Source organism: Engraulis encrasicolus, chromosome 2 (genome assembly GCF_034702125.1).
Source record: "Engraulis encrasicolus isolate BLACKSEA-1 chromosome 2, IST_EnEncr_1.0, whole genome shotgun sequence".
Lineage (NCBI taxonomy): Eukaryota > Metazoa > Chordata > Actinopteri > Clupeiformes > Engraulidae > Engraulis > Engraulis encrasicolus.
In genome coordinates this window covers 11,477,774-11,500,273 of record NC_085858.1, presented here as the reverse complement: position 1 = coordinate 11,500,273, position 22,500 = coordinate 11,477,774, and the positions used below count along the sequence as shown (strand labels likewise).

Sequence of the window (22,500 nt, the reverse complement as noted above, 5' to 3'; positions counted from 1 at the left end):
GCATGGTTCTGGATAACAGCCTGTGGCCTCCTTATGGGGCACACACACGCACACACACACACACACACACACAGACACGCACACACACACACACACAGACACAGCGACAGTAAATGCAGACAGACACACAGACAGACAGGCACGCAGACAGACAGACAGACAGACAGACAGACACAACTACAAACCCCAACTCCGATGAAGTTGGGACGTTTGGTAAACAGTGAATAAAATCAAAATGCTATCATTTTCAAAACATTCAATCTATTCATTAGATGGAGAATAGTGAAAAGATAACATATTAAGTGTTAAAACCGAGAAAAAATATTGTTTTGGGGGACATATGTACTCATTTCTAATTTGATAAATCCAACACGTCTCAAAAGAGTTGGGACGGGGACAATAAATGGCAGCAAATGTCGAGGAAGACTAAAAACAAAACAAAAGACAACACTTAACAGTTAAATACATTAACCGATGAGATGATTTTATATAAAAAACAGTGTTAATTCCTATCTTGGACATGATTTCACCAGCTTAAATGGTGGGTGTATTCCTTGTCATGTTTTGCAGTGTTTTCCTTTCTGTAGTGCTTACAGTGTGACGGGTCTTGACCAAAAACCCACAATTTTATCACCTGCTGGTCCTTATGATGGAGCCAAACTGTTAAAACATAGTAGAGAATGCAATTTCACCTTACTATGTGGCAGTAATCGAATATCTCCCTTCAAAATATAATGCATGAGTGGCTTTTCATGCTGTTTAAAACCCATTTATACCATTCAGCACTGTATTTAACTCTACAGATGAGTGAGAACATCTTAACCAATGCACTACTGCACCCGCATGCCATCATGGAGGCTGACTTTTGAAGCTAGCACTAACACAAGTTGGATGGTCCATTTTCACTGTAGCACAGGATGTGCAATGCTCTATTATTGTCAAAAAGAATGGACTTCTACAACTTCTGCTTACTTCTGTAAGCAAAGGACAGTTTCCCATGTCTTCTGGGTTTATTTCAAGTGAGCTCAGGTGCTTAGGAGAATGTTACACCCCTGTATCATTTGCACGCATTAAGCATTCTTAATATGGTCAATTTTCAATAGCTCTAGCACTCCAGGAATTAGAGTGAGACTACAGCCAATATATATTTCATGATGTCATGAACCTATACAATGATTTCAATAACAAAAATATGCCTTATATACACTAAAGCATGGTAAATCAAAGGGAATTCAAAAATGTATGCAATAACTATGGTAATTATTCCCTTTTCATCTTTAATTCTGAGTGACTCAGCCTCTCTGTGATGATCTTATACCTGGACACCTATATTGTCCGTCAGTACAATTCATTTTGAAATGTTCTTCTTTGTTGTTTTATCTTATTTGGATGTTTACTAACTTTCACTGATCCCCGTCCCAACTCTTTTGAGACGTGTTGGATTTATCAAATTAGAAATGAGTACATATGTCCCCCAAAACAATATTTTTTCTCGGTTTTAACACCTAATATGTTGTCTTTTCACTATTCTCCATCTAATGAATAGATTGAATGTTTTGAAAATGATACCATTTTTATTTTATTCACTGTTTACCAAACGTCCCAACTTCATCGGAGTTGGGGTTTGTACACTAAAATATAAAACTTAACTATATTAAAATATTGGGAGAGAAGCACGGACAGTGCTATTTGCTAGCATTACGTCTAACACCACCAAAGACTTGATTCCTCGAGACGACATTCCTGATCGTAAAACTAATAATATTGTTAACTGAGGGACAGAGTCACAGGGGTGGCAATCCCAGGTTCAGAAAGTAGTGTAGGCATGTCACAAATTTGATCCTAAACAGCTCAGATTCAGCTGATCATAAAGGGGCACAATGTACTGTAGAATGATGTAGTTTGCACGGTGCCCGTGGCATGTCTGTCTCAAAATCTACACCGTCATGACAAAAATGCTGTTTAAATAAGCTCGCTGTGAGAATGTTTTTCATCACAGAATGCCAGCAGTTGATACAAATCTGAATATGGTATGTACAGCGACTTTTCGTATGAGAAGTGACTGAAGTGTTTCCCACTATACTCGTAGGACCGCTCTGTCATTTGGGGTTCTCAGTGGACGGATCGTGAAAGTGGTCGCGAGAGCCATCGTTCACTCACAAATGACTCAAATAAGCATTGGCTGACTCGGGACAGTGATTAATTAAACTTTTAATCCAACATAGAACCATTTAATGAGTAGCCCAGCTCAGGTAGATCAGCTACTCAAGTGTCAAAATTATCGTAGTTTTTTCTTTATCATTTGAATTGGACCGTTGACACCTCTGCCAAAACATCAACCAAGTTAAACATAGGTGCTGCAGTGCAACTTGGGTGGTCACGTCACAGCATGCTGCAGGCTGCAGCCACATGGACACACACATGCCCACATGGACACACACATGCTAATCAGGATTGGCTGTCACCGATGACACCCTGTATACCGCGGGGCCTGCCGCCAGTGTACAGTATACATGCAGTTCTGTCTGTCTGTCTGTCTGTCTGTCTGTCTGTCTGTCTGTCTGTCTGTCTGTCTGTCTGTCTGTCTGTCTGTCTGTCTGTCTGTCTGTCTGTCTGTCTGTCTGTCTGTCTCAAGTCAAGTCCAAGTCCAAGTCCAAGTCAAGTTTATTGTCAATTTCTTTACATGCACTGGTCATACAAAGAATTTGAAATTGCGTTTCTTGCTCTCCCATGCAGACATAGACTAATCTAGGTAAGGACATAGACAGTATAGACATAGACAGTACTCATACATGGACATAGACAGTATGGACGTAGACATTGCTCATACAGACATTTAAAGTGCAAGACTGGACAACAGAAGACTTGTAGAGAACATACAGTCCCAGGAAAAAGTTTGTACACCCTTTGAAATTTCTTACATTTCTGTCAAAATTGGTCATAAAACATGGTCTGATCTTTCCGGAAATCACAAGAAGGAACAACCAGAGTCTGCTTTAACTAATTCAACCCAAACATTTACAAGTTTTCATATTTTCATTGGCCATAAGATGTAAACATTCACAGGACAGCAAGGCATAAGTAAGTACACCCTTGCATTCAATAGGTTTTAACCCTAAGTTAGTCGCAATAACCTCAACCAGATGTTTCCTGTAGTTGCAGATCAGATTAACAAAGCAATCTGGATGTATCTTGTCTCCCTCTTCTATAGAAAACTGCCCTTCTTCAACAAGGTGTCTGGGATATCTGGAGTGAATAGCTTTCTTGACTTCATGCCATATCATCTCAAATGTTTTTTGTCAGAACTTTGACTGGGCTATTCCAGAATGTGTATTCCATTCTTATGAAGCAATTCAAAAGTCAATTGCCTCTAAAATATGGGTTGTTGTCCCATTTCAGCACCCATCCTCTTGTGTGCTTCAACTGTGTGACAGACTACCTCACATTTTTTCTGTAAAATATCTCAATAAACTTCTGAGTTCATTGTTCCACTGATAATAGCTAACTGACAAGGGCCTGAGGCACCAAGGTAGCCGCATATAATGATGCTCCCGCCACCATACTCAAAAGTGGAGATGATGTTTTGGTGAAGGTGTGGTTCTCCAGTTCTCCTCCAAACATGATACTATGTGTTCCCCTGAAAAATTCAACTTTGGTTTCAATGTTGGTCTACAGAATATTTAGCAGTAATTTTATGAAGCATATAAATGCTTTTTCGCAAACCTCAAAGGTGCAGCAATATTTTTTTGGACAGAAACCCCATTAATTTTAGATTGGCAGAATGAACCCCATTTTTAGCTATTCTTGGTTACATCTCCTCTTCTGAGTATGGTGGTGGGAGCATCATTATATGTGGCTACCTTGCTGCCTCAGGCCCTTGAAAGTTTGCTATTATCAGTGAAGCAATGAACTCGAGTTTATTGTGATATTTTACAGAAAAGAACGTGAGGAAGTCTGTCACACAGTTGAAGCACACAAGAGGATGGGTGCTGAAATGTGACAACAACCCATACTTAAGAAGCAAATCGACATTAGAATGGCTTCATAACAATGAAATACACATTCTGGAATAGCCCAGTCAAAGCCCTGACTAAAAACAATTGAGATTATATGGCATGAAGTCAATAAAGCTATGCACTCCAGACATCCCAGAAACCTTGCTGACGAGAGGCAGTTCTCTAAAGAAGAGGGAGACAAGATACATCCAGATTGTTTTGTTAATCTGATCTGCAACTACAGGACAAGTCTGGTTGAGGATATTGCAACTAACTGAGGGTTAAAACCTATTTAATGCAAGGGTGTACTTACTTATGCCTTGCTCTCCTGTGAATGTTATAGCCTTATGGCCAATAAAAATATGAAAACATGTAAATGTTTCTGTGGAATTAGTTAAAGTAGACTCTGATTGTTCCTTCTTGAGATTTCCGGGAAGATCGGATCATGTTTTATGATCTATTTTGACTGAAATGTAAGAAATTTCAAAGGGTGTACAAACTTTTTCTTGGGACTGTATATTAAGAGGAGGTATTTTGTTGTGCTTTTTCTAAAAGTCCTTTATAGCATTCTGACATAGTAATAGTAGCATTTGAAGAAATAAATAATTAAAAAAGGTTTTTATTAAATACACCAGCAGCAGTATGTGTGTGTGTGTGTGTGTTTGTATGTGTTTTGTGTGCGTGTGTGTGTGTGTGTGTGTGCGTGTGTGTGTGTGTGTGTGTGTGTGTGTGTGTGTGTGTGTGTGTGTGTGTGTGTGTGTGTGTTGTGTGTGTGTGTGTGTGTGTGTGTGTGTGTGTGTGTGTGTGCGTGTGCGTGTCTAGTGCAGGTAGAAAGTGCGGTGTGCGTCTGTGTGTGTGTACCTGTGTATGTGTGTGTGTGTGTGTGTGTATGTGTGTGAGTATGAGTTGTGTGTCAGTGTGTGTATGTTTGGGTTTAGTGCAGAAAGTGCAGTGTGCTTGTGTGTGTGTGTGTGTGTGTGTGTGTGTGTGTGTGTGTGTGTGTGTGTGTGTGTGTGTGTGTGTGTGTGTGTGTGTGTGTGTGTGGTGTGTGTGTGTGTGTGTGTGTGTGTGTGTGTGCGTGGAGGTGCTCCTGTGTGTGTGTGTGTGTGTAGTGCAGGTGGATATGTCAGAAAAAAGAGGTTTAGGAACATTTCATATAGATTTTTCCAAATTGTGTTTTTTATCAACTACAAACCCAATAGTCTTCAAATCCACCTGTTTCCATTTTTTTCCCGAAGTGGAAACGCCCAAAATCCAAGATGGCGGATATGCAGTCAGATTCTAACACAATTGAATGTAATGGAAGGACATGTCATATACATTTTTTGAATTGGTGTTTTTTAGCAACTCTTGGACCCCCTGAATACAAAACTACCTGATTCTATTTCCCCCCTTCATTTTTAGAACCAAAATCCAAGATGGCTGACATAACATATAGCAAAAATGACATGTTTGGTGTTTTGAGGTCTCTAAAGTCAGTGTTTTTTCCTTGTATTTTTAATATTCTTGATGTATACAGGACCGTTCAGTCAGTCATTACATGAACTTTTTCAAAAATCATTTAAAATTTATAAAAAATCAACATGACATCTAGAAAACGATTGCGCACCTCTCTAGTGTATATGGCCAGCTAATGTGTCTCATCCCAAATCTGAGCTGGCCCCTTTGATAATTTTTGTTTTATATTTCTAGGACCCCCTCTGAAAACAAAACAATCTGTTTCCAATTTTTAGAAGCAAAATCCAAGATGGTCAACATTGTAGCAAAATATGAACATTTGGTATTTTCAGGTTTATTAAGCTATTGTGTTATTTTGTACGCCTATTGGTAATATTTTGATAGGCACATAACTGTCATTACATTAAATGTTTCGTCTCATAGGAAGAGCATCTGGAATTTGGGGTGACACACTGTAAATCTTGTGCGCACATGTCGGCTAGCAATTGGCTAGTTGCAAAAAGTTGGCCTGTTGCCTCCAACTAAACTCTCTAGACTGATCAGAAAGTAAAAGAAAATCCTATTAATTCATTTCATTGAACAACTGTAAAAAAAATAATGGACAAGAGGACCACCTTCATGATGTGCAGCATCATTGAGGGAGCCAGTTTCTTTTCATTTTTATGTCAATTATTTTCATAAAAGATTCACACTTGTGCCACTTATACGGATCCTCATGATGCCAAAGGTCTCACAAAGGTCAGTGTATGATAGTGTGGCAATCAGCAGTCAGCGCACCTGCCAATCTTGCACCTGAAACACAGAGGACAGACCAAGGAACCAGCAGGGAGGACAGCCAAGCCCCCTTGAGTCATGACATATGGTAGTACTTTGGGTTTGGGTTCAAATAAGGCCTTGGTTCCAAGTCGTGTGAGCCCACTCTCCTCTTCTTCACTACACATGGCTTCAGAATTGGGATGACTTGCTATGAGGCCAACATAGGCATGCCAACCGGATGAGCCACAACAGACCCACAGAGACGTGATCTCAATGGATGCTACTGATGGGTGAAGCATAATATTAGACACCATGGATGATATAGGCCTAAGTAAGTTGGGAATTATATGAGGGACGTTCAGAGCGTGTGAAGCACATGGGCTTACCGTAGGGAAGACCATATCAGGGTATGACCCATCACTACAGTTGAGGATATTCTCTGACTGTCATGCCAGAAAGCCCAGTTCTATGAGCAGAGAGCATGGCAAGATTGTTGGCATTGGAGGAATGCAACATCCCGGATAGAACATACGGTTTCACAGCCTTCAGATAAGCTGAGGCCGACCTTGAAGCAACTTTGTAGCCCTCGATATAGGCAGCCAATCCAGTGAATGTGCATATTACTGTACAGGTAGCACTGCATAATAGGTAGGCCTACTGTACATGAAGTGACTCATAGCAATTGTTGTTGGAACAATATGGAATCCTCTGTGCTCGAATTCACAAATGAATGGCGTCAGAGTAGAGTAGAGTATCATTTATTGATTTATAGACCTGAAAGCAACATTAATGTTGATTTTGCTAAACAAAATGTCTTCCATCTTGGATTTTGTAATGGGCTTAGTTTATGTAATGGCTGACTTCACATTCATGTAACAAATATTACCAAAACAAGTCAACAATGGCTTTATAGACTTCAAAATATTAAATATGCCAATTTCACCATAAATTATGTCAGCCATCTTGGATTTTGCCACAAAAAATGAAGGAAAACATTGAAAATAATTTGTTTTCTATTCAATGTTGCCCTGGAATTATAAAACAGTTCAATTGAACCTTAAGGCAGTCATGGGTGAGCGGTTAGGGCGTCAGACTTGCATCCCAGAGGTTGCCGGTTCGACTCCCAACCCGCCAGGTTGGTGGGGGGAGTAATCAACCAGTGCTCTCCCCCATCCTCCTCCATGACTGAGGTACCCTGAGCATGGTACCGTCCCACCGCACTGCTCCCCATGGGGCGCCACTGAGGGCTGCCCCCTTGCACGGGTGAGGCATAAATGCAATTTTGTTGTGTGCAGTATGCAGTGTTCACTTGTGTGCTGTGGAGTGCTGTGTCACAATGACAATGGGAGTTGGAGTTTCCCAATGGGCTTTCACTTTTCACTTAAAACGGCATTAATGGTGAAATTTCTACACACAATGGCAGCCATCTTCAATTTGCCACTAAATGTTCACGAAAAAAATGGAAACAGGTGGATTTGTATTCGGGGGGGTCCTAGAAGTAAAAAAAACACCAAATGGAAAAATCTATATGAAATGTTCCAAAACTTACATATCAACCTATACTAGTGTGTGTGTGTGTGTGTGTGTGTGTGTGTGTGTGCATGTGTATGTTTTGAGTTAGTGCAGGTTGAAAGTTCAGTCACAGATGTAGTAGTGCAGGTGGAATGTTCAGTCGCAGATATGGTGGTGGGGATGAGGGGGGGGGAGCGTTGTCAGTGGCCTGGCTGGCTAGAGGCTGACAGTGAAGGGAGAGTGGGTTGAGTGTTCAGTATCTTGATTGCTTGATGCATCGTGCTGCTTGCAAGCCTGGTGGTACGGGAACGGAGGCGCCTGTACCTCTTTCCAGAGGGTAGGAGGCTGAACAGTTTGTGTGCAGGGTGGCTTGTGTCTTTGATGATCATCAGTGCTTTTCGGGTGAGGCGTGCGGTGTAAATGTCCTGCAGGGAGGGGAGTGGTACTCCAATGATCTTCTTCGCTGTGTTCACAACACGCTGGAGTGTCTTCCTGTTTTTCTCCGTGCAGCTTCCTCCCCACACTGTGATGCAGCTGGACACGACGCTCTCTATGGTTCCTCTGTAGAATGTTGTCATGATGGAGGGTGTAGCACTTGCCTTCTTTAGTTTGCGCAAGAAGTAGAGACGCTGATGGGCCTTCTTCGCCAGTGATGTAGTGTTGGTGGTCCAAGAGAGGTCGTCGCTGATGTGCACTCCAAGGAACTTGGTGCTGCTCACTCTCTCCACAGCATCACCGTCGATGGTCAGTGGTGGCAGTTGTTTTTGGACCCTCTGAAAGTTGACAACAATCTCCTTGGTCTTGTTGACATTCAGCAGGAGGTTGTTGTCTTTGCACCATCTGGCCAGCAGGTCTACTTCTTCTCTGTAGTGGGTCTCATCGCCCTTAGTGATGAGGCCCACCAGTGTTGTATCATCCGCAAACTTCACTAGATGGTTAGTGCTGTGGGTCGTTGTGCAGTCATGTGTCAGCAGCGTGAACAGCAGGGGGCTGAGAACACAACCTTGCGGAGCCCCCGTGCTCAGGGTCAGGGTGCTTGAGGTGTTATTCCCTACCCGTACTGCTTGCAGAGGGAGGTGCTGAAACCTAGTTTGTCCAGTTTTCTCATGAGTTGTTGTGGTATTATGGTATTGAATGCTGAACTGAAGTCAATGAACAGCATTCTCACATATGAGTCTTTATTGTCCAAGTGGGTGAGGGCTGGATGGAGGGCAGAGCAGATTGCATCCTCCGTGGATCGCTTGGCTCGGTATGCGAACTGGTAGGGGTCCAGGGTGGGGGGTAGGGTGGCTTTGATGTGTGACAGGACTAGCCGTTCGAAGCACTTCATGATTATGGGCGTCAGTGCTACAGGACGGTAGTCATTGAAGCATGATGGTGATGATTTCTTCGGCACGGGTATGATGGTAGCAGCTTTGAAAAGTGATGGGATGACTGCTTGCTCCAGAGAGATGTTAAAGATGTCTGTGAAGACATCCTTCAGCTCTTCTGCACAATCCTTCAACACTCGGCCAGGTATGTTGTCTGGGCCAGCTGCTTTGCGTGGGTTGATGGTGGCCAGTGTCCTCTTCACACTGGCAGAGGACAGGTACAGGGGTTGATCATGGGGGGGAGGGGGAGTTTTCTGTGGATGAGTGTCATTTTGTGCTTCAAAAGTCTGTCTGTCTGTCTGTCGCTGCTGCTGTGAGGACAACTGAATGTGACAATGTGACAACTATTGTGGATGTGAAGACTCAGACACAGGTCATCTTAATAAAAATCAAACTGTTTAGCTGTAGTACTACTTTTCCACTGAGAGAAGTGGAAGGCATGAAGTGTCTGCATGCTACAAATAAACGTCCGGTTGCCTACAATTGAGCTGTTTTGAATGACATATAAAGATCAAATATGAATTAATTATACTTAAATAGAGTGTTATGACAAAAAACAAAAACAAATTACAAGCTCAATTGCTTAGAGAAATCAACACAGAGCAACCTAGTCTTTAGCCTAAATTTAAAAGTGGTGATATTGTACTTAGTGTGCATGTGCCGTTGGGTGATTGTGAAAGTACAAAAAAGTGCTTGTGCGTCGTGACTGGACATCAGTAGACTGTGCATGTACTGATGGAAAAACTGATAGGGGTATGGGGAAGCATGAGCGAATAGCAGAGCAGCATAAGAGGGTGACAGTTTTGTCAACTGACGGTGAATTATTGTGTCACAATGTGACACGGGTAAAACTGGGCTTGGCCAGTGACTCTTTGAACAGGAAAATTCTATCTTAGAACGTCGCACACAATGAAGAAAAGCTGCACGACAATCGCTTGTGATGGTCCTGGATGGTAATGTTGTCGTAACAGGGGTTTTCCAGCTGAGAACTGGGCAGATTGTGGTGTTGTTTGAGTACGCATTCAGAGGATGTGGCAGAATCTCACACGCAATAAGCCACAATTCACAGCACTAAGGCATTCAATGTATATCATTTCTGTCAGACAGATATGCACACAGACAGACAGCAATGCACACGCACAGACATGCTCATACAGTTGAATGCATACAGCTTGAATAACCATAGCATTCAAAAGCAACAGAAACATACAAATCATCGATTCCCAGTAGTGCCCACAAGACCGTACAAAAAAAGCGTTTCACCTTAAGAGAGACCCCATAATGCTCTGAACAGTCACACACATACCACAAAAATTCACAACAAACAGAACGTGACACAACATATGAATATATGTACCGTTTTAGGAAGGACACCATATGGTATTCTAAAAAAACCCTTCTGTGAGTAATTGACTTAGTAAGCCCAGGAATTATTCATTACCCACCCCATGGCATGAAGTGGGTAGAGATGCACAAGTAGGAGGGAGATCCACTGTGGCCTTACTTACCAAAAACCTACAACCAGGTTGCCCACTAAGAGGCTAACTGAGTCACGCTGCGGTAGCATACCATCCACATGTCGTGATGCGACGTGACTAATGAAAGGCCAATAGAGCGAAGGCAGATACTTTTAAATATTAAATATATTGCACCTTTAATGTCATATCCTAAGTTCTTCCATGTGTCATGTTCCTACTGTGACAATAAGAGGGTTTAAGTATTGATTGGCAAATAGATATGGCAGGTGATATTTGTAGGATGGTTATTTATTTCCTGCTCTCAGACCAATATCTTTTATACAGGGAAAAATCAATATAGTAGTACTGATGGTTCTTTGTTAAAGAATTTACCACTAATGAACAACAACAGTTTCACGGTGCTGCCTAGCGAAACGCTTTAGACCATAGGCCTCTCCCCACATGATGTCTCCATCAGACAGAGAGCACTATTGCCAAGGGTTCATCCAATTTAAATCGCTATGCAAACCCACAGTACTGATGCATGTCATTTTTGGCTAATAGAAAAACCTGTCCCCTGCTGTAGAGCCCATTTGATATCCTGTATTGCTGATACTATAGACATGGTTACATAACATTTAGCAGACATGTGTCAGTGTGCTATATAACACAGTAGATATTGATTGGTTTGGTTGATTGAGTGCTTGTACTGTACGTACGTTCACAGCGCATGCCCTGATGGATGAGGCCGTAGAGCAGCGAGCCGCAGTGGTCACAGAAGGTGGGGCTGGAGTACGTGTGCACCTTGAACTTGTGTTTGCTGCGCGGGTCCTGGAGAGAGAGAGAGAGAGAGAGAGAGAGAGAGGTAGAGAGAGAGAGAGAGAGAGAGAGAGAGAGAGAGAGAGAGAGAGAGAGAGAGAGGGAGAGAGAGAGAGAGAGAGAGAGAGAGAGAGAGAGAAAGAGAGGAAGAGAGGGAGGAAGATAGAGAAAAAGAACAGTGAGTGCTTCACATAAAGCACATCATGGCAACATAGCAGACGAGTCAGTTATTGAGCCTGAACTTACAGTAGGTACCGTAAAATTGCACACAGTACACGCAGGCACGCACCCACACACACGCACGCACGCACGCACGCACACACACACACAGAGAGAACAGTAAACATCATTAAACCACTAGCATACTGCAAAGAAGGCAAACTCACTATATATTTAGACTAGACAGGAAATGAGAGCATGGCTGGTTGATTGTGGTGCTGCTGTGAGGGCAATATAACCACCCAGGAACAGGCCAACAGGAACAAACTAAACACAAATTAACACACTGACCATCCTCCTGATACATCTCAATGAAGAGCCTCTTCTGAATTATTCAACACACTGTACATAATACACACATACACACAGGGCTCTAAATGAACCTGCCAATCGGCCAAACGCTGGAGAAATTTCAGTTTGGCTCCCTAGCCACTTTGACCCGTTAGTGAGTGTGTGTTGACTAGTAAAATTAACATCATCTAGCCATTTCGGCTAGTAGCGAAAAAAGTTAATTTAGAGCTCTGCGATACACATATACATCATGTACACCTCAAACCTACCTCAACCAAACCTACCTAAACTACCTGCACATTCTAAAGAAAAGATGTCCAAGGCACACTTCAAAAAAGGTGAAAAAAAAAGCTTCAATACATTTGTATGTAGGCTAAATCGTAATAAAAAAAAACATGTTTCAGCCCAATTCAGGCCTTGATCAGGGCAAGGTCAATAGACAAGAAAACGGTTATGACAAATAGATGATAGTCAGGCATTTAACCAAAAGGTGGACGAGAGGCCTATACTACAAAGCTGGTTCAGGAGTAAACCAGGTTAAGTTAAGAGCTAAATTATGTAGGCTAATAGAAGAGACTGTAGTCCTCATTTTCACCTGGTTTACTCCTGAAGCAGCTTTGTAGTAGTATAGGCCCAAGGTCTGCTAGGTCACCAACATTCCCCAACTTTGACATATACACGAAACAATCAATGCATACAGACAGACAATGGGACCAATATCTAAACTCATATCAATATACAGTAGAAGTCACTGATGGATATCCCATGGAAGTTGTAAAGTACTTCATGTGCATGGCAGGGGGGAAAAACAAGCGCCCGTAGCAAATCACTTCATTTAAAAAGGAGCAATTCCATTTTTTGAGGTAGTCAGTCACATAACCATTAGTTATGAGATCTATAAAAATGCCAACATTTTTATCGTACTGGGCTGGGGCTGTCATTGCGTTCAGTTTATGAATCTAAAGCCACCTCTTCTTGTCTTAACACTTTGTTCCTGTCAAACCAATACTACCACCTCCAACTCCCACCCTCTTCCTGTCTCACACAGTTTCACGCCCTCAGTCAAACACACACACACACACACACACGCATGCGCACATACACACATGCACGCAACACACACACGCAACACACACACGCAACAAACACATAACACACACACACAAACATGCACGCATAAACAGGCACACAAGCAATGAACATCCTTTATCAACAACACACAGTAAACTTTGCACAGTTAATTCAACATTTGGGAGTTTATTTAGATCTTCTAGACTAGTGTATTTGGTCCCAGAGTAATTATCCAAGAGTAGAATCTACACTGCAGAGTTGACTGTGCAGCCTCACTCAGGACGGTCCCTTAAGACCCTACCATGGCCTAACGGTAGGGCACTCGTCTACTATGCGGCCGACCCAGGTTCTATTCCATGGCCCGGGTCTTTTGCCAGTCCTTCCCCATCACTCGCTTCCTGTCACCATTTTCACTATACTATCATCAATAAAGTCAAAAATACAAAAAAAAATCTTTATAAAAAAAGAAAAAAAAGAAGATCCCTTCAGCATCTCCACCACCATGACATGATCTCTCAAACTGCATCCATAATTCATCAGCTCCAACCACATTCCCTCACCACCATCTTCACCCCATCCCAACATCAACTTCACCCCATCCTTCCATCTCATTTTCCACAACCAATAGTTGCACCCATCCAATGACTGCATTGGTGGCACCCAAGCGCAGCACTAACAAAGGGTTGGCTGCATGGCCAGTAGTGCGCTGGAGAGAGACGGGTGGCTCTGCTTTAAGAGGGAGCAGCGGAGCGTGGCTGGACACAGCGACCTGATGCCACCATTACGGGCGCGGCTTTTGGAGGCCACACAATGAAGTGGGGCAGGGTCACAGGCAGGCCAGGATGAATGTACTGTACTCTAGGGCTGCACAATATATCGAAAATGTATCGATATTGCGATATCAATAGTGCCGATATGCGTATCGCGAAAATTACTTGATTATCGCGAACAAGTAAAACATTTCTGTGCAGTCCAATCACTTGCTGAATGTCAACAAATGTGCAAGAAGCACGCAATAACCAAAGCCACGCCCCCCACACAGACTGACAAATTAGTGACAAGAAAAATACTCGGCTACATTTCTGAATATCGCTAAAATATCGTTATCGAGGTATCGAGTATCGAATTATTTTCTGATATCGTGCAGCTCTAGTGTGCTCTCTCTCTCTCTCTCTCACACACACACACACACACACACACACACACACACACACACACACACACACACACACACACACACACACACACACACACACACACACACACACACACACACACACACACACACACACAGACACAGACACAGACACAGACACAGACACACACAGTGGTTTGTATTCTGATCACCATAGTGCTGACCTTTTTGGATAATGAGGTCATTACCATGATACGTGTCATGCAACTACAGTTTGGCCAGCGGTTTGGCCAGCGGTTCCCAGGCCTAGTTGTGGAGTAGGGGAAGCCAAATGTGGTTTACACTCATCATTGACATACATGTTGTGTGTGTGTTTGTGTGCTCTTGATAATTGATTTGGATCATTACATTTACTAGATATTGTACTATCTGTAACAGCAAGTAAAAATAAGACTTGCATGCACAAATATGAATCTTTTAGGCTTTAAACAATAAAAAATCAGAATCAAGAAGGATAACAGAGTTTCACATGGAGGAGATGGTTTCTTTAAGTCAATTACAAATTACTTCAGCTTCAAGATCATAACTTCAAACAGTTATTAGTAATTAGGGTGTGCCAAGTTATTCCAGAAGACTCAAACCATCACCCTCAGATGAAGGGAAATTGGTTGGGATGCTCAAGACGAATCCAAAACCCATTGAGGTTCATAACTGGCATGGACTGGAAACTACTGGAACAGCAGAGACAACGTCCAGTAAGGGACTGTTCGTTATTCCTTTTCGGGGTCACCGGAACAAACTAAGGGAGGGTCGTGTCATTTTTTTCATTGCTGCGAGGAGGGTCATCAAAGTTTTTTTAAGCTTGCTAGGGGAGGGTCATCCAAAAACGTTTGGCCCATTTATTACAAAAATCATTCCAAAGTAGCCTACCTTGCTTTTATATGTTTCGATATATAGCCTCAAAAACGCCTCCCCCTTTCGCTAAAATTGATCACACCATCAGATGCCCAATGATACAGGTCGGTGAACCCCGTTGATTTGTTGTGTCTGAAGAACAGTAAAATTAGGCTAAATTTACGAAATGCCTCTTCCTTCGTGAAGTAGCTAGTTTCCAAGATCAGGATGCCATTCAGTAAGCAGCAGCAGCAGACCCTCCTAGGGGAGGGTCATGCATTTTTGACAGCGTCTCGGGGAGGGTCATCAAAGTTTTGAAGCTCACTAGGGGAGGGTCATGCAAAATTTGATGATCATCTTTCAACAACACCGAAAATAAATAACTAACAGTCCCTAAAGCCAGATGTCATCAACCCTTTTCTTTTCGATCTCAAGGCACACCAATGTTTGCACCTCGGTTGCCTTTATCAAAACAATACACTGGGTCATTCTATGTCAATTCACATGCCCTCCCCAGGCGACCCTCTTCGATTTGCCTCATGGCTCGCATACAGGTATCATATGATGCCAATTGGAAGAATCCCAAAGTATTAAGTGTGTGTGGGCACTTAATGAGTGGAATGCCCTTTTAACATCAGCAACACAGCAGTTTGGGCAGCAAATGTCAGCCTTCAAGGCACGACAGCACTGCACCTTGTATGAAACATGATGCTGTTAAATATCAAGCTCAGTCTCAGAGAATGTTTCACTGCTTCTGCTACATGTCAAGAAGTAGCCTTAATGTGGGCTACCTCCTGTTAATTTACCTGCACATCAATTCAACTCCCAGTTGGTTGCAAATGCATCACAAGAATCTACACTAGGTTGCAAATGCATCACAAACTCATAATGACTGCAAACCGATATCAAAAATGGTTTCAGGACAGATGAGGGCTTCTAGATATTTTCTGGATTTGTCTTCCCATAGCCATAACTTTATCCATGATTGAAATTATATGCTGCTCTCAAAATCAAGGTCCATGCCAGCAAACCAATCTAATATGAACAGTAGCAATTCTGCAAAGATGAATAGCCAAGTTTCAAGCCAAAAGCTTTACCCTGATTAAAATGTGTTTCAGAAAATATTCATTTCAACCTTTCATATATTATAATTATATAAAATGAAAATATCCATACATACTGGTGAAACAGTTTCAACAACATTTGATTTATCATCAATCCCCCCTCCCTTTCCATGTCCTGAAAGAAAGAAAAGCACTTGCAAAGAAGAATATAACACAGAGACAAGAGAGGACCAGGTAGAGAAAGAGCGAGAGAGAGAGAGAGAGAGAGAGAGAGAGAGAGAGAGAGAGAGAGAGAGAGAGAGAGAGAGAGAGAGAGAGAGAGAGAGAGAGAGAGAGAGATGATAACATAGATTTCAGATAATACAATAACTGGATATGTGGTGAATATATGACATGGAGGGGAGATAAAGGGCAAGGCCACATCCATGCAGCTGGCCAGCCGTTATGACATATGATGATGACCAGGCCTGCCGAGAGGGGGGGACAAAGGGGTCAGTTGTCCCGGGCCCAGAAAATTGAGGAGCCCAGAATTGGCATTGGGACCCTATTACATTGTAGGTATTGAGTTGGGTGCCTTTTCAGATGGTTTTGTCCTGGGCCCAGGAAAAGCTGTCAGCGGCCCTGATGATAACTGCAATACAATAATGTTGCCCCCCCACACACACACACCATTGCCTTTAATCTGCCTTCAGCCACAGAGTGACCTCAAGTCAACCCTTCACCAGACAGGTATTAAGTCAACCCCCCCTAATGGCAATCTCCATCAAAAGCAAGCACGCACCCACACAGTTAGGATAGGAATATGATGAACCATGTGTCTAAGTATGGCTGGGTCAATTCCATTATGACACCACTGTAAACAAGGCGTGTGCATGTGGCCTGTGTGCATACATGAGTATTGATCAGAAGGGCAGAGAAAGAGAGAGAGAGAGAGAGAGAGAGAGAGAGAGAGAGAGAGAGAGAGAGAGAGAGAGGGAGAGAGAGAGAGAGAGAGAGAGAGAGAGAGAGAGAGAGAGAGAGAGGGAGAGAGTTAGAGAGAGAGGGAGAGAAGGAGAGGGAGAGATGGATGGATGGATGGATGGATGGATGGATGGATGGATGGATGGATGGATGGATGGATGGATGGATGGATGGATGGGTGGAAGAAAGGGACAGAGGGAGGGAGTGAGACAGGGAGAGAGGGAGAGATGGACAGATGTGTGACCAACAATATTGTGAGGTTGACCAATGATGAGCACAACAAAAATGAAGGAGGAAGCTAGAGAGAAAGAGAGAAGTCAGAGTGATAGAGGAAATGGGACAAGGAAGCTCTGAGAGTCAGAGAGAGAGATAGAGAAAGAATGTGAGAGAGAGAGAGAGAGAGAGAGAGAGAGAGAGAGAGAGAGAGAGAGAGAGAGAGAGAGAGAGAGAGAGAGAAAGAGAAAGAGAAAGAGAGAGAAAGCGCATAAATGCGCCAAGTGGCTGGCAAAATTAACCAATGATACGGTCCTATGCATTTCTCTCTGTCTCGTCTACTTCTTTGATAGGGCCTGGACATGTTTGTGTGTCATTTTGTATTTTTCTTATTATTGCTGTTTGTGTGTTACATCTAGCCGTTTTCATCCAAAGTGACTCTTACAAAGAGGACATACGCACATGGAAAAGTGCAGTGTGGGGGAAGTGAAGCAGTAGACAAGTAGCACAAAGGTACAAAAGTACAGTGCGGTGATGTACAATTTACGTGGGACTTGCAGTGTGCAGGCACGACAACATTAGAAAAGTTAGTGCAAAGGGTTATACAGGGTTAGCTTTGTTTTGTTTTGTTATGTAGGGAAGCTCTCCCGGAAGAGATGAGTTCACAAGCTTCTTGAAGCTTGAGAGGGATGACCTACTCTTCTAGCAGCTGGTAGCTTATTCCACCATTACAGGACAGGCACAGAATCGTTTGGACTGGGACAAGGCTAGACACTTTGGAGCAACGCAACATTTTGGAGGGAACATGAGGCTTTAGTATAGTTTCCTTCAAATAAGCCTGAGGAAAACCAGGTGGCTTTGTATGTGAGGGTCAGGGCCTTGTGCTTAATTAAAACAGACACCCGTAGTCAATGCACGTTGACATCAAGAGGAGAGACATGCTAGCCTGATTATCATCGACTTTCAAATCTCTTCAAGACTTTGTCTGACCAAGAACATAACAATTAGCATTTCCCAAACGGCATGGTTGAACCGCCTCCCTTGGTTTTCTAATGGTTGTTTGATTCCCGGCAAAGTGGGAGGAGTTCCCAAAAGTACTTGCATTGCTCTTGACCTGACTAGTAGCAACGCTGAAGGGTTTGCATCACTAAGAGGGCATGGCCTGGCTAGGGACATGCACCCTTTTGGGTTGAGTCAGAAGCACCGCTGCTCCAAGGACCATTTACAGCTTTTAATGCACAGTCTTTTGTACTGAAGGCAATAGATAATGGTCTGTACCAGACGGTGTGGTATATTGGGTCAGGTACAGCTGTTGTTGTTGTGTGTTCAACAATGAAAAGCGGCACAACCAAGTGAGTGACCAAGGCAATGTGGCCATCAATCATGGTAGTGTAGATGGTCATCCATCATGACACCCAGGTTTATTGCAACCTTATTTGGGGCGACAGTGGCAGAGCCAAACATTGTGCAATGTATTCCGGGCTTAAGTTAAAGCTTCTTTAAATGCAAGAAATATTTGCACTCAGAGGGAAAAAATGAAGAATTAAATGTAGAACTGAGAGTGCAATACTGCAATACTGCAGTCCTGCAGTCTTCAAAACACTATGTGGTGTTTGCTCTGCAGTGTGTACGGATGTTTACTGATATACACACATACCCCACGTGCTGTGCATGCACAGAGAAATGTGTTTGTAAAACGCCGTCCTTAAAATAAATATCAAAGTAAATCAACAGAGGTACACAGAGCATGAGCGACAATCTCAGATTGGAAACTAGTTAACGGGTACACATTAAAAAATACTAGTACAGTACACAGAAAAATGCCACCATTTCCTGGGTTCATATGGGTGCCATTCAGCTGTCATGAGAGCTGCCTTCATTGTTGGCTCAACAGCCACCACTCTGCGGACATTCAAAAAGGCTTGCATTGCACAAACACTTCCTGTGTTAATTTTACAAAGTATACAACCCAGACGAGCAGATACCGCACGACAGAGGGGGAGGGGGAGAGAGAGAGAGAGAGAGAGAGAGAGAGAGAGAGAGAGAGAGAGAGAGAGAGAGAGAGAGAGAGAGAGAGAGAGAGAGAGAGAGAGCGCATGTGAGCGAGAGGACATGCAGAATAAGAGCGAGAGGACATGCAGAAGTGAACAAATTTAACTTGATCTTACACTTACAGTAAAAACACCAGCAATGCATAAGCAAACTGAGCGAAGCAAGGTCAAGTTCATTGTTGCATTTGGACAGCATAGCTGTTCAGATGTTAAGATGGTGGTGGTGAATTAAAAGTGATTGATTTGATTTCCCACTGAAGGTGAAATTTGCGTTTGTACAAGATTAAAATTCTCACAACTTTTTCAGACTGATTCAGTCATCATTGCTGTCCTTCAGTAAACCCATCATTTCAGTTTGAGGAAGAATCTAGAAAAGTGGTCATAAAGTAGGCGGCGGGTGGTTGCCTTTCAAATCCCTCGGCAAGCAACAAAATAGTCCTACAACCAATAGGGTGAGGTGACATGTATGATGCACTTCACAGTGATTTGGTGGCCAGTTCTATGACCATAGCAATTCAATATCCCTATGAATTTTCCATAGATTCCCGACCGGCAGTGAATTACATTTGCTGTAGATATAGAGTATCTAGAGTTGTCTTCATCAACATCTCGTTCCTCAAGGAACACTGAACCTCACTTTGAGTTGCTTTGCACAATTCACCTGCATGCAGTTGCTTTGATTGTTGTCAACATTTAACATGTTAAAATGTTAAAGATCGCCTCTCAACGTAATTTAATTAATATTGCCGTGTTCCCAATTGTTATTGAATGTGTTACGCGTTGGTCCTGTTTTAAAAAACGTTCTGGTTGCTTTGTTTCAAGACGTTTTTGCAAGCTGGCAAGGTGGCTTGTGGAGAAACGAGAGAGTGTTCCGTGTTTCTCGTGGAAATGCGTCTCTGATTGGCTCACTCCTCCTGCTCTCAAAGAAACGCGTCTCTGATTGGCTCAGTCCTCCAGCTCCTGGAGAGAATGTAATGGGAAACAGAGTTGCCAGTTCCACGGGTGGTACTGCACTATAGGGGCGCCAACGGAGGCGTGCAGGCTCCATTCAGGGCTGTGCTCTTTCGACAGCGACCCCTAGGCGAGCTGTAGGCACGGAGCAACCGGAGTGAGCAGGCTTTATGTATGAGGCTTTGTGCTGTGTGTGTACCTGAGAGTAGCAACCAGCTGATAGCTAAGCTAAGCTATGTTTCGGGCCACCAGACGTTGCTTGTTTTGAAAACAAGCAGAAAAAAATTACTCGACATGTTTTTAGATAAATGGGTCGATATAAACCTTTGTGGGCAACGCCTTCTTTCGACGTGACGAAACACAGAAAGGCTTTCGTGATTCGCTCGTTTCTCTGCATTATTTATGTAAATTGGGAAACACCGGGAAACACAGCCAGGAGAGTTGACGCACCGCTATGAGAGCCTTGCAAGTGAGTTTAACTTGGGGTGACCGTCCGATCTTCGAAAGGAGTGAGTAAAACTGAGTTTTATCGGAAGTTGGCCTTTAACACTTTGGGTGCAAATGCATGCTTTGAGTGACACTGACATAGCATCAGGAGGTTCGCTGCACCTCTTATGTGAGATGTGGCAGGGTGCGATAAAGACATGTAGCTTACAGTAGCATTTGTGTGAATGTGTATGTGGGGTGTTCTCTTCCCTGGACACAAGCTGTCTCTTTTATGCCCCTCCCAAGCTTATTCAGGCTGAATCTCTTACACACTCCCTAAGCCAGTCAGACAAGTTCCCTGGTAGTACAATGTCTTAAACCCTCTCAAACGAGTCCTGACAAGCCAACTGGTATTTAGAGGTCTTTACCCAAACAACATCACTGTAACCTCAGTCACTGAGAGGGCACACGCAAAAAGCCAAAAATAGAAACCCACCATTAGGGCAGAACAGTCCGAAATTTGAAACACAATACGTTCAGTAAAATGAAATGGACTTTTTATGAGGATCTGATATCAAGCCCTGGATTTCACCTAACACTGATCTTAAAGGCGATTTAGGAAAGTTTGCAACCATGTACAGTATGTTGCCAGAACCAGTTTGTGTGGGTGGTTGCCCATTTCCATGTTGCATCTTCTTCAGAAAGGAGAGGAGTGTTGGGGTGTTGGGGTGGAAGCTGACAATAAGACACAGAACTGGTGTTCTGAAGGCAACCGTTTATTTGCATAATTTCTGCTTAAGATCTGAGATCTTCATGACGCCACAGAGTTGCCATAATCACACAGAAGAGAGTCTTTAGAGTGATTAGAGAGTCTAGTTTCGAAATTTAGAAAAACACAGGAAAAAAGCATATTACTACAGGTTGGCATTCAACATATGGGAAGAAAAAATTTACAATTACCTGTGTGACATTCAATGTCTTAAATTTTGGAGAAATTCATTTGAAGTATTTCAACAGCAGTAATGCATGCAAGTTCAAACTGAGCTGTCTGAGTATTTTTAAGAAGCGCACGTTTTTAGCCTGATTTAACTCAGTACTACTATATTTTCAATGAGTTCCAAACACACATCTGGCACTCTACAAGCTTTTATCCAACAAACTACACACCACTAGAAAGATTTCATCTCCTACTTTTCAAATATATGTCTATGAAATCTAGAGGCCACGTCCTGAAATGTCTTGTGTTATGAACCACACTCTGACGAATGCCAGACGGCTGAAACCGGTCACCATTTTTATGTCTGTATAACCCAATGTAAAATAAATAATAATAAATAAATAAAACTACAACCTTGACTTGGAGGAGAGTGCTTTGAATTTAGTCAGTCATTCTATGTCTTGTGTTGTGTTGTTGTTGTGAAAGTCGGTGTTAAGGTAGGACAGGAAGAGGCTTCGCACCTGAAGCTCACACTTGAGTGGCTTACAGGGCCCCGAGGGGCCGCTTAGAGGGGGGCGAAACGTTCCCTTAACGCCCACTCCCTTTCTTGTTTTCATTTTCCACCCCAAAAATAGACAAGCTGAGATAACCTCAGCATGTTACACACCGTTTCATCTCCTCGTAGCCAGGTTATTAAGCAATCACTTCAATCAGTCTCGAGTTTAAAGGAGTGTAGCTTTAGTCTATAATGTACACCATTCTGGCAATATGGAAATACATTAAGACTCGGTCATTGGCATTCCAGTCGCTCCAACAGTTCTTACAATGGGGACCATATCTTAACGGTTTCATTGAGGAAAAAGCTCTCAAATGTCATGCAGCACCCTAAAGAAGCACACCTTTTAGGATGATTAATTCTGA

At 42.8% G+C, this 22,500-nt stretch overlaps 1 protein-coding gene across 1 annotated transcript in view; it reads right to left on the bottom strand.

Annotated features, from left to right (window-relative positions):
- LOC134467845 (protein kinase C beta type) overlaps window positions 1-22,500 on the bottom strand; it is a 173,564-nt gene that overhangs the window by 102,624 nt on the left and 48,440 nt on the right. The window contains exon 4 of the mRNA XM_063221805.1: window positions 11,268-11,379. Coding sequence (XP_063077875.1) covers window positions 11,268-11,379 — 112 coding nt within the window. The remainder of the gene's footprint in view (window positions 1-11,267; window positions 11,380-22,500) is intronic.